The sequence below is a fragment of the Desmodus rotundus genome, chromosome 8 (assembly GCF_022682495.2).
Source record: "Desmodus rotundus isolate HL8 chromosome 8, HLdesRot8A.1, whole genome shotgun sequence".
Lineage (NCBI taxonomy): Eukaryota > Metazoa > Chordata > Mammalia > Chiroptera > Phyllostomidae > Desmodus > Desmodus rotundus.
In genome coordinates this window covers 107,802,912-107,818,035 of record NC_071394.1, presented here as the reverse complement: position 1 = coordinate 107,818,035, position 15,124 = coordinate 107,802,912, and the positions used below count along the sequence as shown (strand labels likewise).

Below are 15,124 nucleotides of genomic sequence, written 5' to 3'. Positions count from 1 at the left end.
CTCAGCGTGCTGATGTTCTTGTGGTAGAGCCCACTGCAAACATGTGCCTTTTCCAAGGGTTGGGGAGAGTCAAGTCTACCAAACCTCAAGATAAACTTGCCTAGGCCCCAAGAGAAAAGAACAAATAGTAAGAGAAAGGATTGCAATAGCCGGAAGGGGTACCCCCTAGACCCTGGATAAGAGTTGTCATAAACAGGTCATGCCACCCTTGCTTCCCTTGGCTCTGCCTTCTATGGTGAGCTCTACATCCCCCCCACCCCGTCCCCTATGCACACCTTGGTTTTCCACTCCCATCTCATAATACAAATCACAGAAAGAAAAGAAAGCTCTGTCTTAACCTATTCCTGCTTTCTATTGGGTTGGGCTTCTGTCCACTTTTGGGGGGTAACTAAATATGTTACAAACAAGTCACATTTTTAAGGAGAATTGTTCAAAACCTATTAATTTTTCTTTTTATTTCCTATTTTCAGGGAGTTCCTGGACTTGACAATATCGTAGAAGGACCCAAGGGCTTGAAAGGAGAACGTGGACAACAAGTAATTATGGGGGCATTTGAAAGTAAACTTGTGAGGCTCGAGTCTTCATAGTAGAATATGAAATGCATAGAACGAATTTCGAATCAGAGTGGATATACTTCATACAAAAGTTACTTTTAGGAACAAAAGGATCTTTCAATCCTTCTTATCTGCTACTATGGGATTCAAGGAACAGTCTCTTCTTCTGAACTTGGGGTGCCTTGCTTCACCAAGCCATACCCTTGAGGTCATCATTTATGTGTGTAAACATCCAAACTCTAACTTAAATGTTGGACTAGCTAATAAGAACCATCAAAAGGGTTGTTGGTCTTCCTGGGATCCAGAGGACACATACCACAGAAGCCAGCATGTTCTTTTGTGCGATAAAAAAGCACAAAATCTGTTACACTGTACAGCCCACATGCTGGAGGCAAGTCTCCTGGGAATGGTCTCATGAACCTTCCCAAGTAGCAATTGGATCATCTTAAGTTATTTTTTTAGAATTAAAAAAAAAATTATTATCTGGATAATGCTGGATCTTTTGGTTGAGGAAGTATCCTTGGCCATTCGACCTGGTGGGGAAGTCTGATATGGTGGAAGGACTTTGCTTTGGGGACAGGCTGGGCCCTGTTTCAGGACCTATCCCTTACCTTGGGCCACTTTCTGTAAACCTTAATTTTCTCAGATGCAAAATAAGACAGAAAGCCTACTTTTGACGGTTATGGTGGGAATTCAGTGACTAACCCTGCCATATGAGAACCCTGTAGGAAATGTCACCCATAATTTTTATTAAATGGTAAATGTAAGTTTCATTGTAGACTCATAATTATTTCCTTCCTTTTCTATCTTGGGGAGACTTGTAAGTCTTGGGAGATACTCACAGTTTTATTCACATTAGGGTACAATCTACACAGGTTAGCTAAACAGAACAAGAAATCCAAAGGTAGAAATCCAGACGCGCAGTGTCTGTGCGGGCATGCGGCATGCTCTACTTATCCACTCTGTGGGGAGAGTGTGATTTAAACATTCTAACTGCGCCATAATTGCACGTTAGGCAGCGGTGACAAACAGATGAAGCCATGTCATTGGCATTTTGTCCTGCAGTTCCTCATTACCCACATAGAGATGATTTATGACCAGTGGAAGCAGAGCTACATTCCAAAAGGAGAATAACTCTCCAGTTGGTGGGTACCCATCCTGCCTCCCAGGAGCAAACTGGCTGATGTTGAGGAGAAATGTGTCCGTGCTGTGTAATTACTGTCACACATCTGTTTTATTCCTTTGACAGGGTAGAAGAGGCGTGCCAGGACCCCCTGGAACACCGGGCTCCAGAAGTGACACAGTAAGATCCTTTCTAAACAAGGAGACCCACTGCTCCAGTAGCCCATCTTGTGATGAAAATGGCTGAGTGGGGGGGAGTGGTGGGCTGGTTCTGTGGGGCTCAGTACCCTGGGGACACTGACCTGAGAACAGAGCTGGAAAAGGACTCAGGGAAGCCCCAGAAGCTCAGGCAGGAGGCTGCTGGCTGCGGCACCAGTTGGTAAATTGGAAATTACCAGTCAGGAGAAAGAACTAGGCAAAGAGGACAAAGCAGCAGCCCACCAGGGGAAGAGGTGTCAGAGCTTGGCCTCCTGACTAGGCTAACTGAGGTGGCCAGTGACGCCGTTTTAAGTCTAAAACTCCATTCCCTGCCAAATTGTATAGCTATGCACTTGAAAAGTGAGTCCTGGTTGAAGTCCTCTCTCTGTTCTTACTTCCATTTTTTTCCACCTTGTAAATAGTTTCTTGCTGGAGTATAATAGCTGGTTCTATGAACTTCTGCCCAGAAAATATAATGTATAATATATGTGACATATTAAACTAGTTTTTATTTGTGCTCAGTTTTGAAGCATTATATATTTTTATTGAGATATAATATATTTGTCCCAGGTGTTCAGCATGACTGGGTGTGTGTACATGTTGCAAAGCGATCACCGCGAGTCTAGGAAGCATCCGTCACCACTCAGAGTTACAGATTTTTTTCTTGTGATGGGAACTTTTGAGATTTACTTCTCATAGCAACTTTCAAATACACAACATAGTATTACTAACTATAGTCACCATGCTGTACCTTGTATCCTGTGACTCATTTATTTTATAACTGGAAATGTTTCTCTTTTGACCGCCTTCCCCCATCTCCATTCAGCCTATACCCTCCACCTCTGGCGGCCTCCAATCTGCTCTCTGCGCCCATGAACTTTTGTTTCACGATTCCACACATAAGTGAGATCACAGTATTTGTCTTTCTCTGACTTATTGCACGTAGCATAACGCCCTCAAGGTCCATCCTTGTTGTTGCAAATGGCAAGATTTCATTCTTTTTCAATGGGTGGATAATATTTATTGTGTAAATAAATCCATTGTGTATATACACACCACATTTTTTAATTCATTTATTCATCAGTGGACACAAGTTGCTTTCATGTCTTGGCTTTTGTAAATAATACAGCAGTGAACATGGGGGTATCTCTTTGAATTAGTGTTTTCATTTTCTTTGATAAATACCCAGAAGCGGAATTGCTGGTAGTGCTATTTTTAGTTTTTTGAGGAACCTCCATACTGTTGAAAATATGATGTATTTTTGAGGCATAAAAATATATACCTGAGAGTGAAATTTGGTTACTTGCTTATGGAACTTTTGGGGATCTTTTTTATATATTTGTTTGTTTGTTTGGTGAATACTTTAAACAAAAGAGTCTACACTTGACTTCTTGGAAGAGCACAGAGGTTGTAAAAGAAAATCTTTACCCAAAGTACCCAAAGAGATACTTTGATAAAATATACTTAAATGCCTGTAGTGGATTCTAAATTAGACCTGCCTCATCTCACTGTGCACCATTTTCTTTCATTCTTTATCTAGTTATCCAACCTTCTCCAATTGCCTTTACCTCCCCACCCTCAAAATATATAATGTTTTAAAAATGAGCACCAATAAAAACAAGTTTAATATATTGCATTTATTATGCATTGTATTTTCTGGGCTGAAATAGAGCCAGCTATTGTACTCCATCAAGAAAAATGTCTTCTATCTTGGAAGACACTCCTTTGCGAAGCAGAGAGATGGAACTAAAAACAGAGATAACAATTAAAATGTGCAGAATTTGATTGCTGGGCAAGCACTTTACTACTGCCGTTTTAATGCATCTAAAGATAAAGACATACATTTGTTATTCATTTCATCTTTTAAAAGGGTGTCGCCAGCTTACATACCCCAAGAAAATATTTTGAACTTAAAGAATACCATCCAAGAGATCCTGGCATGGAAGATGTACTTTTATTATTTTACAGAGGCCGTAGTCCCTCTAGAGGCTGATGCCATTTCATCACATGTTACCCTGTACAACTCCTAAGAAATATGGCGTTGTCTTGGGTTTTAGGTTCAGCAGCGTCATTCATGAGTAAAAGTAGGACTTCCAGCTAAAGATGGCAAAGTCAAGGTGTTTTGTTTATACTGTTTCCCATTTGTGCATCTCACCAAAAACAACAAAAGAAATTTAAAATAGTTTAACAAACCATGACCACAACTTTAAGCTACATGGGACAACTATTGGCCAACTACTTTAAAATCTGGGTCCTCATGAAGGAGACTTTGGAGAGCTGACACAGGCCGCCGTGGGTCTCAAGCAGGTATCACGGTTTTCAAAAAGTAGCTGGCCTATTCCTGAAAAAGCTGGTGAACAAATTCCAGGGATACTATAAATTTTGAGAAGTTCAGGGAATATCCTGATGGACGCCATTTAGCAGAGGAGACAGAAGCAATGAGAAACTGAAGAACATTCCAGTTTTAATGTCTGCAGCGTAGCAGTCTAGGCAGGCCACGGAGCTGCAGAGACAGGAGAAGAAACAGTGGCTATCACAGCATGGAGAAGCTATGAGTTACGGGGCTTGTGTGAGCTCCATGAGTCTCAAAAAGGCAAAAGATTTATAGGATCTGAAGAGACACCAGAGTGTATCTACGAGTCTCTTAAATGTCAGAATTTGAAAGAAGAGGGAGCCATAAGATAAAAGAAATAATTCATGATGAGAAAGTGCTGGAGGCAACATACCTGTATCAAAGCTATCGACCCAAGTTAGTAAATAGGTGACCCTATTCAAAGGTGATAAATAATGAAAAATATTAAAAATCTTTATTACTAATCAGATGATTACTAATCAGGACCTAGGCATAAAAATGACAAGAAAACAGGAAAGCTAGATGATTCCAGGGCAGATAAACACTTGTTGGAAGAGGAACTACTTAAGGAAAAGGTGAAACAACTCTGGCAAATCGTTCTCTAAAGTCTCAAAAAAAAAATTGAGACAAAATTTAGACAGCTCTAAAAAGAGCCTAAAGAACTGATAAGACAATAGAAAGTGAAAAAAGCAAGCTGGTAGTGCTTGGGGAGCAATGGGAAAGGGAAAAGTGTAGGATTTAAGATATAGTAGAAGCAAGAAAAAATGAGAATAAATATGAGTGGAAAAATATAGGCAGGCATATGGTAATCAAGAAGCCACAAAAGCAATAATTGAGATAGAATATCAACAGTGGAGAGCCAAAATGTAGAATTTGCATTACTAAATTAAACAAACCAAATGCAATGTAAAAACATTCAGAAACATAATAAAATATAACTTCTAGAAGCAAAAGCTCAAATATGCAAATAGAAAAGACATACTCTGACTTAGAAAAAAATTGATACAAATATATCATCACTGAGCCACATCTTATTGAAACTACCAAACTTATTATGTAAATAAAAAATCATGAGAATTTTTTCTTTCCATAAGCAGAAAAGATAGAAAACTCAATCTGTCTTCAGCTTTCTTCCCGACATTCAGGAACAAAATGGAACAGTAGGATGGCTTGAAACAGAGTAGTCCAAGGTTTGTATGCTCACCCAAGTTGCCCTTCAAGCATATAAGTACTCAGCGTGACGAAGCCTTCAAAAACTCAGACAACATGGCTCTCACGTTCCTTTATGTTTATAATAATAAATTTGAATCCCTTTAAGTGCAGAAATAGGACAAAATCAGAAATTGTGATTATAGAACAAAGTGTGCATTTTATACATTTGACAATTAAAAATCATATGAAAATGCAAGAGTGGGGAAAGTGCTGATACTGATGTACTGAGTCCTCATCTTGCGTTGTAGGGACTCAATTATCTAAGCATATTCTCATGCTAAAATGCACATTGCAAAAATACCCTCAGCTCCTAATTATTCTTCATGGTCAAGAAATGTTACCACCTGACATTTCCAATTCTTTCCGCTTTATTTTTCCTCCTATTAAATTCAAATACAATTAAATATATTTTCATTTTAAAATAGCATGAGTAGCATGATCCCTTCTTAATCAAAACTACCATATTTAGAGCTCCATCTGTAAACACTCATAAAAAGATGCCAAGAATCGTGATTACTAAATGTTAACAATAGTTATTTTTAGATGGAGGATGTGGGATGACTTTTATATTTTTATTCTGTGCATTTTCTGCATTTGAATATTTAAAAATCAATGTGTCATTTTTATAATAACGGTGAAGTCATTATCCTTTAAGAGAGAAGAAAAATCTATAGCACTGAAAAACTTTAAAATGTAGGTAGACCAGGAGCAGAGAATTCCTCCGAGCGGTGGGATTCTGCTGGACTGATCAGTGAAGGGAGGATGGTGGGTGGGAGGGTGTGGCATGCAGGGAAACCCCCGCAGGGGACCGAATCTGACCCTCATTCATTTGGTAAGCCCTTACTGAACACCTGCAGTGTACCCACAACTCTACTGTCTATCAGAGTTACAAACTCAAAGGAGATAGGCATCCTTTGTTCTCGAGGAACTGAGGACCATGTTGAGAGCATGGCGTCTCAACATTTGGGCTGAATAACCCTGTGCTGTGGGAGGCTGTCTTGCGCATCGTAGGATTTGCAGTGTCGTCCCCGGCCTCTGCCCACTAGGTGCTGGAGTAGCACCCCTGACTGTGACAACAAAAAATGTCTCTAGGTAATGCCAAATGTTCCCAGCGAAGGAGGGGGTGGGTGCTAAGTCCCCCCTTGTGGTTAAGAAGCACTGTTATGGAGGGGAACAGACCTGTAGGGGTATGAGCACTGCGCCAGGAGTCTGTAATGGGTTGGGTAGTTGGGAGGAGGAAGGACCAGGGCCAGGAAGCTGCAGTGCTGAGGATGGGGTGGGGATGGGAGTGGGAGGTTGGCTTTTTCTGAGCCAAACATTTCTGAGAATAAGAAGAGATTTTTGTGCCATAGCTAATGAGAAGCAACTGTAGCCTCAAACTAATGCATGATCTTCAGCCCTATTAAGTCCTGAGGGTCTGTTAGTTATGCTTTGCCCCTTTCCTCTCTCTCGCCACTATTCACGGACAGCTTCAAGTGCTGTAGGACAGTGATTTATTATTATTGTTAAGTGAGCTTGCCATTAAGATTTAGGATTAATGGGATGCTTTGCTGTTAAGAACGTCCTTTATTTTCACGGGGATTCGGAGGTCCAAATCAGTCCATACCTATCTGGGAAAGTGGGTCACGGTTAACCACCAGAAAGCCAGGCTGCAAGGAGCCAAAGGACTGCGGACTCCTCCGGGTCTTCTGACTCTCAGGTCTTCTTTGGGGAGATTTTCTTTCTCGCTGTGCCCGTTCACACTCCCTTTCACAGGTGAGGAATGCTGTCTGGGTGTGTTACCAGACACCTATTAGCCTTTAGGTAAGCCGTTAAGATGTCTAGGGACTTAATGTTTCCCATCTAAAATATTTGAAAGTTTGAGGCAACATTATAAAAATCACCTCCGTATTTCCTTGTGTTTTTTTTTTTCTTTTTCTCACATCTACCCAAGGTATTTGAAACCACGAATTTTATTTGGAGTTTAAATCCCCAATAGCCATTAATGAAAGTGCTAGCTGATAACTTCTGGAAATGTTTCCGTTATTTCAGTGAATGGGCGATTAAGGCCGGTCCTCTCCGCTAGGCTTACAAACCCCTGCCTCCCGACAGGAGTCCGGTTTTCTCAGCACCATGTGGACAAGTGCCTGGGAGGAAGCAGGAGCTCAATAAATATGTGTGAAGATAAGGCATTGTAATCAGGCTCTGTCAAGGTCAAACAAAGACAGAAAAAATATTCATGGATGTTTCAAACACTGTGACAGTGGACTAGATTTTTGGATGTGGAAGCCTGTTTCATACCCTTTATTGTACAGGAAGCTCTTTATTTTGCCCAAATATAAGATTCCACTTAATTGTTCCTACACAAGCAGAGGTGTCCACCTAAACCCCAGCTCTGGCTGTGTACACTTTCTGCTCCAAGAGCCCCAGTGGTTTCTGCTAACGAAGAATGAACCCTTCACCTCGTATTTCCAGCCTTCGGAACCCCACTGCTTACTTTTCTTCTCCCGTCTGTGACCCAGAACTGCTACTAACAAACACACTCCTAGTTTCCTATTTTTATTACTCCGTCTGGTATCCTCTGCTCAAAAGGGGACTTCTTACATCTTCTCCCTGTAGAACTCCTACCCATCCTCCAAAACCCATCTTTAAAATCTCTTCTTCCAGGAAACTTTTTCCTGATTTGACTAATGAAATTATTGCTTTCTTCAAAGCTTGTATTTCTGCCGCTCCCCTTTCCTGTGGTGTCGGCCATACTCTGCCTTGTAAGATTCCATCTCACCCGCAGAGTGAGAGGTCCCTGAGATCAAGGACTCTGTGCATATGTCCCTGCGGATATGTGTGTGTCGTCCTTGTGTGGTTCCCACCCAGTGTGCTTTGCGGGTAGTAAACCCTCGGTAGATATTTTTCTTAATGGAACTGAAGTGAACTGATTCAGAAGAGAGAAAGCATCTTTCCTTCCCTCTAAGAAAGAGGAATTAGACTTTCATCTCAAGCTGATTCATCAGGGTTTTCAAGAAATAGGACTCCAACCGTTTCCCCAGATGCACAGTCTGTGTCCCAGATAGTAATAAACTTTGACTGGAATATGATTAGTAGAGTTTAAAGTCTGCAGTACTGGCCTCTCAGAATTTTGACCTGAACATCCCAAATAAACGTCCATTAAGGAAATATTGTCCGGTAGTTACTGAATTTTCCAAATCCTGCGTGTCAGTATTGCTGTTACCTTACTGAGAGATCCTAAGTTAGACAATAAAATGTCTTTGTCTCTTGATTTCCAGATCTATGAAGTATTGATCTGGAATATACCCAGAACCTAATCTTAAATATGAGATCAGTAGGAAAAACCCACTTGATTATGTAGCACCATTATTTTGATTGGATATTTTATTAACAAACTAAATTGAGTAACTTTGGAATGGTTGTGGTGATTCTTTCATTTTTTGACAGGTGTTTGGCTTTGGGGGGATGGGATAAAATTAGTTTGGCTATCCCTAGCTCCTGAAATTAATCTATAACAAAGCTCATGGTCTTAAATTTCTCAGTTGTTCCTCTGGCTTTCTGCCTGTTGGCCACGCTATTCCTGATTTTTTGGATTATGTAGTAGCACTTTGGAAAAATGAAAAGAAATAAAATTCCAACCAGTCAATTTTGGAGCTTGTGTGAACAGCTCTAGTAACAGTTTAGTAGAGGATGAATTATGGACCAAAATCGGTTCTCTTAAGTATCTATAGAGTTCAGTTGTCTATGATTTTCATTACCTTTTGCCTTCCAGTAGAGTTGGCAGCATTTTGCTTTCATGGTGCAGTGGACAATTTAATGTTTTGAGCAATACGTGGAAACTTTTTTTAACGTCAGTGCATTAAAGTGCCCATTACTAATTTAAATGATATATAAACAGCATTTTTTTTGAGAGCTACTGATATATACCTTTTCCTCCTGTTTTAGGCAGCTCCTGGCCGAAGGGGACATACAGGCCCACAGGTATGGTGATGGTTTTTTTCCCCTTAACTCCAAATGGCCAACCAAAGAGCTGGAATGAAGACTCTGAAAACTCTCTCCCAGGCCTGAAGTTCTCTTCTTTTTGATGATATTGGTTGTGGAAGAATAAAATGTGAGAAAAAATTTTAGGCTGCAATTTCAAATCTTAAAAGGAAATGAAAATTTGGGCACTTAAATCAAAATCATAAAAATCAATGATGAGACATTACTTGCCCAATCATTGTTAAATTGAACTTTGATTGGATTACACATACAAACTCGAGTGACTCAGTGGGTGACTTTTCTTTCAGATTTTTGCTCAATTAACTCTGAAACCTTATTTAAAATTTACATAAACTCCTTTTAAACCAAGAGAGTACAAAACAAAACCCCCTAATATAAATGGGATTTCTGAATGGTTTGTTTAAAAGTGGACGACAGCAAGCACCATAATCACACCCCCTTCGGACATGTTGGTGATACGGTACACATGCTTCATGAGCTGACAATATTTATGAAAGGGTGGTTGTGACTTGGAATTTTTCAAAATTGAGAAAGCACACATCCTCCTATTGAAAATAAAGAATGAATCTGCTCTTAATCACATCATGGGGAAACTCCAGAATGTTAAAGAAAACATTTTAAGCACTACCAGCAAGAAAAGCCAGTTGGTTTTATCCAGGAAAGGAATCACAAATTCGAGTGCAGCAGACTTCTGTTGGCTAATAATAGATGCCGGAAGACAGCAAATTAATATCTTGCAGGTGCGGAGGCAAAACGGCCAGAAACCTAGAATTTTATATGTAGCTAAGTGAGGAACATAGACCTCTTCGGATAGGTGAAGAGTTTACCATCCACAGACATTACCCCATCCACACACACTCCAAGGTTAGATTGTGACAACAAACAAAAAGCAAATCCAGAAAAGTGGCATAAAATAAATGAGATTGGGAAAGTGTTGAGAAATTTCCTCTTTCTGATTTCTTGGAAAGACCTCAGTGAGGGACATTTAATTACACCCAACTGTTGGACAAATGAGACACAACTTGGGCGGTCCTAGTCGTGGCCTAAATTAGACTTAATCCTTTCTTACTCCTTTTGGAGTTCTTAACTGTGGCAGAGTTTAAGGGCAAGGTGAAGCGAAGGCTCAGCCGTTGATCCTTAGATATTTTAACTATTTGAATGTAAATGTAATGTTGTAAGAGGCTTAGAGATTTTTGAAGAAAATGCAAAGTAAAATGTGAGATTTTTTTTCAAGCCAAATGCCCAAGAGCATGTTACAAGTATTATAGGACAATAAGGGAGCGTGTGTGTGAGTGTGTGTGTGTGTGTAAAGACTGAAAGCTGTGGCTAATTCTGCCTGATGAGACTATAGAAAATTTTCATTTCCTCCTTTGTATTTTCCTGTATTCATATTTTTGCAAAGATCCTGTACTGTCATTGTGATTTAAAAAAAATTTATAATCTTGTGCATAAAGGGGACACAATTCTCAGAAACACCATTAAGAGGCTGATTCTCTTTCAACACAGGGGGCAACAGGCGCTCCAGGCCCAGATGGACTCGAAGGCTCACCCGGCCCTAAGGGCCCTCAGGTACATATTAAAACTAATCATGATGTGAGAAGTTAAAGAATCTGAAGTGTTGATAGAAGCCCCTGATGTGCCCCCTCCCACCTCCTTGCAGAATTATAGTTGTTGAAAGGGTTTTCGGGGCTATAAAGTACGGAAGCAACCCAGGCTTGACTTGTACAGCACTGGGTCTCCTTTATCTAAGTTTTGTTCCAGTCAGGAGGTGAAATGAGAATGAACGTGCTGGGCGGCGGTCCTGAGCCGTGGGTTCAGCCTGGCTAGGATGCTCTAAAGAGACCTGGAGCCAAGGAAAACATAGGGCCTCAAAACTGGGGATTTTGGTCAATGCAGCACCGCAGGCGTTCAGTGTTACATATCTGGGTGCCTGTGCTGTACAAAAACTGGCTCCGCTCTAGGAAATAGTTACTGCAAACACAGCTGAAGTCTTCGGCAGGGCTCTCTGCAGTGTGGCCCTCGGCCTGTGCTGTCTAGCTCACTTCTCCTGGGAGCTGCCTCCAGCGCTTTTCCTTTACAAGGAACAACGCACGGTTGGCTCCCATACCGATCACATGAGGGGAGAGGAAGCCTGCGCCAGAAAAAACAAAATGTAGCCTAAAATAATGAGAAGGGAAGGGAAGTCCTAGAAAAGGCTGAGATGAAAAAAAAAAAAAAGTCAGACTATAGAACATTAGAATAATTTTTCTTTCTCAATTTGAAATCTTGGGAAATAATGTTGCTGTGTGGCAAATGCAGGACAAGCAAGGGTTTTGCATTTTTTTTCAATGTTTTAACCCATGTAGTTAAAAAAATAACTGAAGTAAGTAATATATGTTGGCAGCGTGGTGCATGGAAGCTGGGCAGAACATCCATAGATAGGAGAAGAGAAACTGTGTTCACGTTTCGCCAAGATTTCAGAGCAGTAAACAGTCTGCCCTGGACCTCTGTCTCTTTCCAGCTTGATTGCTTTTCTTTGTCTTACTTGCCAGCTGAGGAAAGCTCATCTTTCCCACCTTCAAATGAGAAATATTTGCCATTAGGACCGTGGGGAAGCATTTCAGCGAATTGACTGGCTTTAGTTTGTGCTAAACAAGCAACACTACCACAGCATCCCTTCTTCCATTTTGCAGATTCTTACTTTTTTTCATGGCATAATTTAAAAAGAGATGCAAAAGCCAAACACAGCATGAAAGTTTCTCTGCATAACATATGGAAGCCACAGTTAATAAGCAATATAAATAATATCCCAGAAGTGGAAATGTCCAAATTTCATCTTACTGTATGCCCTGTCTTATTTATGACCGGTCTTCACTGCAGTTACTGAATAGAAAATCCATCTAAATAGCTCATTTTCAGGTTTACATAATTAAGGATTGTTTTCTTTTTTTAGGATTATTTTCTTTTCCCATAATATATGCAATTGGAGTATAAAGATGCTTAAGATCATTAGAAAGCAGTACTGAAAATTTCCCCTGCTCAGTATTTCTTCCCTTTGAATGCAAACGCCCAGCTGCCTCAATGTCAGGTCGGACACCTGTTTCCCCGCCCAGAGGGAGAGCTCAACGGGTCAAGGCAGAACCAAAGGCCTGAGTGGACTTGTCATTCCAATTTCTGGCTACGTCACTGACTTAGCATTTCCATTTTAATATTCAAGTTAATATTCACATATTCCATTTTAGGGAGAAAATAATGCTTTCATTCCCTGTACCTAGGGCCCAAGAGGAGAGGCTGGTGTGAAAGGAGAAAAAGGAGGTCTGGGAAGTAGAGGTCCCCTGGTACGTACTGAGACAAAGTGACTGCATCTGGCTTTGATCTTGGCTTTAACTTGGATGCCTCTGTGGTTTATTTATTGCCTGTGAACTAGCAAATGTGTATGGGGTTTGACTTCATTGCCCGATACGGCCATACCCTGTCCTGGCCCCTACCTTACTAAGCAGGCTGTCATTCTGTCCGACGCAGAGCTGGTTTCTAGCCCTTCGCCCCAGCAGCTTAGCCATTCTTGTGAGGTTAAGGATTCCTCCTCTATGTAACTCAGGTCATGCCACTCCCCCTCACCCACTCCTCAGGAGCTCTCATGAACCCCCAACACAACCTGCTACAAACACAGTCTAGCTACGCCTGAGACTCTCTTGGACAGACTGTAAAACACTCCGCCCACTGGGACCTTCCACACCACTGACATCAGAGTCTCTGGAGGTGTGGCCAGGGTTTCAGTAACTTTAATTCTCCCCAGGTAAGCCTAATGCACACACCCAAGGGAGGGAATACCATCCCAAGTCAGCACTCTCAAACTTCAAAGTCTGTCAGAATCACTACAGAACTTGTTAAAATGCAGAGTTCAGTAGGTCTGCCGTGGGCTTGAGATTCTATACTTTCAGCAAACCCCCAGGGCACGTTGATGTTGCCGGTCCCAACCACGCTTTGAGTAACCAGGCCCCACATGATTTGGCCCTTGCCTACCTGCTATTACAGTACATATTTGTTTGTTTAGCTGTTTTTGTTCCTTCTTCTAGATGGTAAGCTTGGTGAGGGCCAGGACTTTGTCTTGCTTATTATTCCGGAGCCCAGAGCAACAGTGCTGCTACACAGTGGAGCTCAATGCATAGCTGCATAATGATTCCATTAGTATATGAATGAATGGGAATAGTTGGGACTTGGGCTCTGGGCTCACAGGAGGATAAAGGGAATCTGCTACTCTGTGTCCATTAATTACACTGGGTTTTGGTGATCACACACGTGGGTGTGATCATCAAAATAAGTTAGAGGCTATTTGCATAAACTTGTATCTCATGACACAATATTTTAAAGCATATTAATTACTGTTCATGGGGATATTTTTCCTGGTTTTTGTTATTTTTTTGATGAATGTATGCCTTCAAAAAGCATGAAAAATTTAAAATTTCATGGTAGGATTCAATTTATGGAAAGTATTTTGCATTCACATCTTTGAATCATTAAAAGCTTGCTGGCATCACAAATTGAGATTTTTTTTAAAAAAGTTAATGCCAAGGGAAAGATATATCTGGTGATTATCTCATCTGTTTATATAAAATATTGAGATGTAGATGGGTTGAAATTCAAAGAGTTTAGAAATTCCCTTGCTCTAGAATCCAAAATTGTATCCAAATGGATGTTAACGCCAATAAACGATTCCATGTGCCCTGTAGTGAACTTCTGAGCGAGTGCCCTTTAATCTTGCCTTGGCAAGATCAGTCAGAGTCATAAATCATTCAACCCCATGGCATTGCCAGAGGTAGTCAAAAGGCACCACTACTCCCTGGGTTAGCTCTTCCACTGATCTGGCTGGAAAGCATGGTTCTCTTTCTTTGCTTGCTTCCTTTTAAAGACCTGTGTCAACACAATGAAAGTACTATTTAAAAGATGTGTAGAATTTTCAATGTTCAGGGCATGATGAATGAGACCTCAAAATTGTTTCCAAAGGAAAGCCACGGAGACAAACACAATCAGGTATACAAGAGGGTGTTATTCTTTACTGGCTCTACATCCACTGATAATCGGCTTCGGTTTCCCTGAGAGCAGAAGGCCAGCTGCTCGGGCGGAATCATAGGAGTGTTTTCTAATTGCAGGCTGGAAAGTTGTTCTTAAGATATACATTTAGAAAAAGGGATGTGATGTCTGTTGACAGTGTTCTGAAGGCTTGTTAATTTATGGGGTGTTGGAGCATTCTGCACAAATCAGACATAGTAACCCAGCCTAGCAATTGGCCATGATGTAAAAGAAATACAGTCCACGGCACAATGAAAAAGAAGAAAATACTTTGAAAGGCATGGCATGTTCTTTTGTACCTTCCTTTGTTCCTTTCTTGTTTGCTTTACCTGAAGGTCCTACAGTCATGTAACCGAGGCCTAGAAAAGGAATGGAAAACTCAGACACAAAATGCTAATTCCAATTAGAGCTGGAATTCTTCTTTCAATCCACAGGGGTTTTTGTGAAACAGTCACTGGTATATGCAATATCAAGGAAGGCTGAAGTTATTCAGGGCAAATTTGGGACACAGAGTACACTTTCATCTTTACACAAAATAGCATAGTGGTCAAGGGCAGAGAGTGTGAAGCCAGGCTTCCTGGGGGGTGACTGCCAGCCTTGTGCCTTCAAAACTGTGTGGCCTTCAGGAATTTATTTAGCCTCTCTCTGCCTC

General features: G+C 40.9%; 1 protein-coding gene across 1 annotated transcript in view; it reads left to right on the top strand.

The window, feature by feature from the left end:
- LOC112309687 (collagen alpha-6(VI) chain) overlaps nt 1–15,124 on the top strand; it is a 140,105-nt gene that overhangs the window by 73,670 nt on the left and 51,311 nt on the right. Inside the window, exons 20-24 of the mRNA XM_024565909.3 lie at nt 471–536; nt 1,804–1,857; nt 9,367–9,402; nt 10,930–10,992; nt 12,678–12,740. Coding sequence (XP_024421677.2) covers nt 471–536; nt 1,804–1,857; nt 9,367–9,402; nt 10,930–10,992; nt 12,678–12,740 — 282 coding nt within the window. The remainder of the gene's footprint in view (nt 1–470; nt 537–1,803; nt 1,858–9,366; nt 9,403–10,929; nt 10,993–12,677; nt 12,741–15,124) is intronic.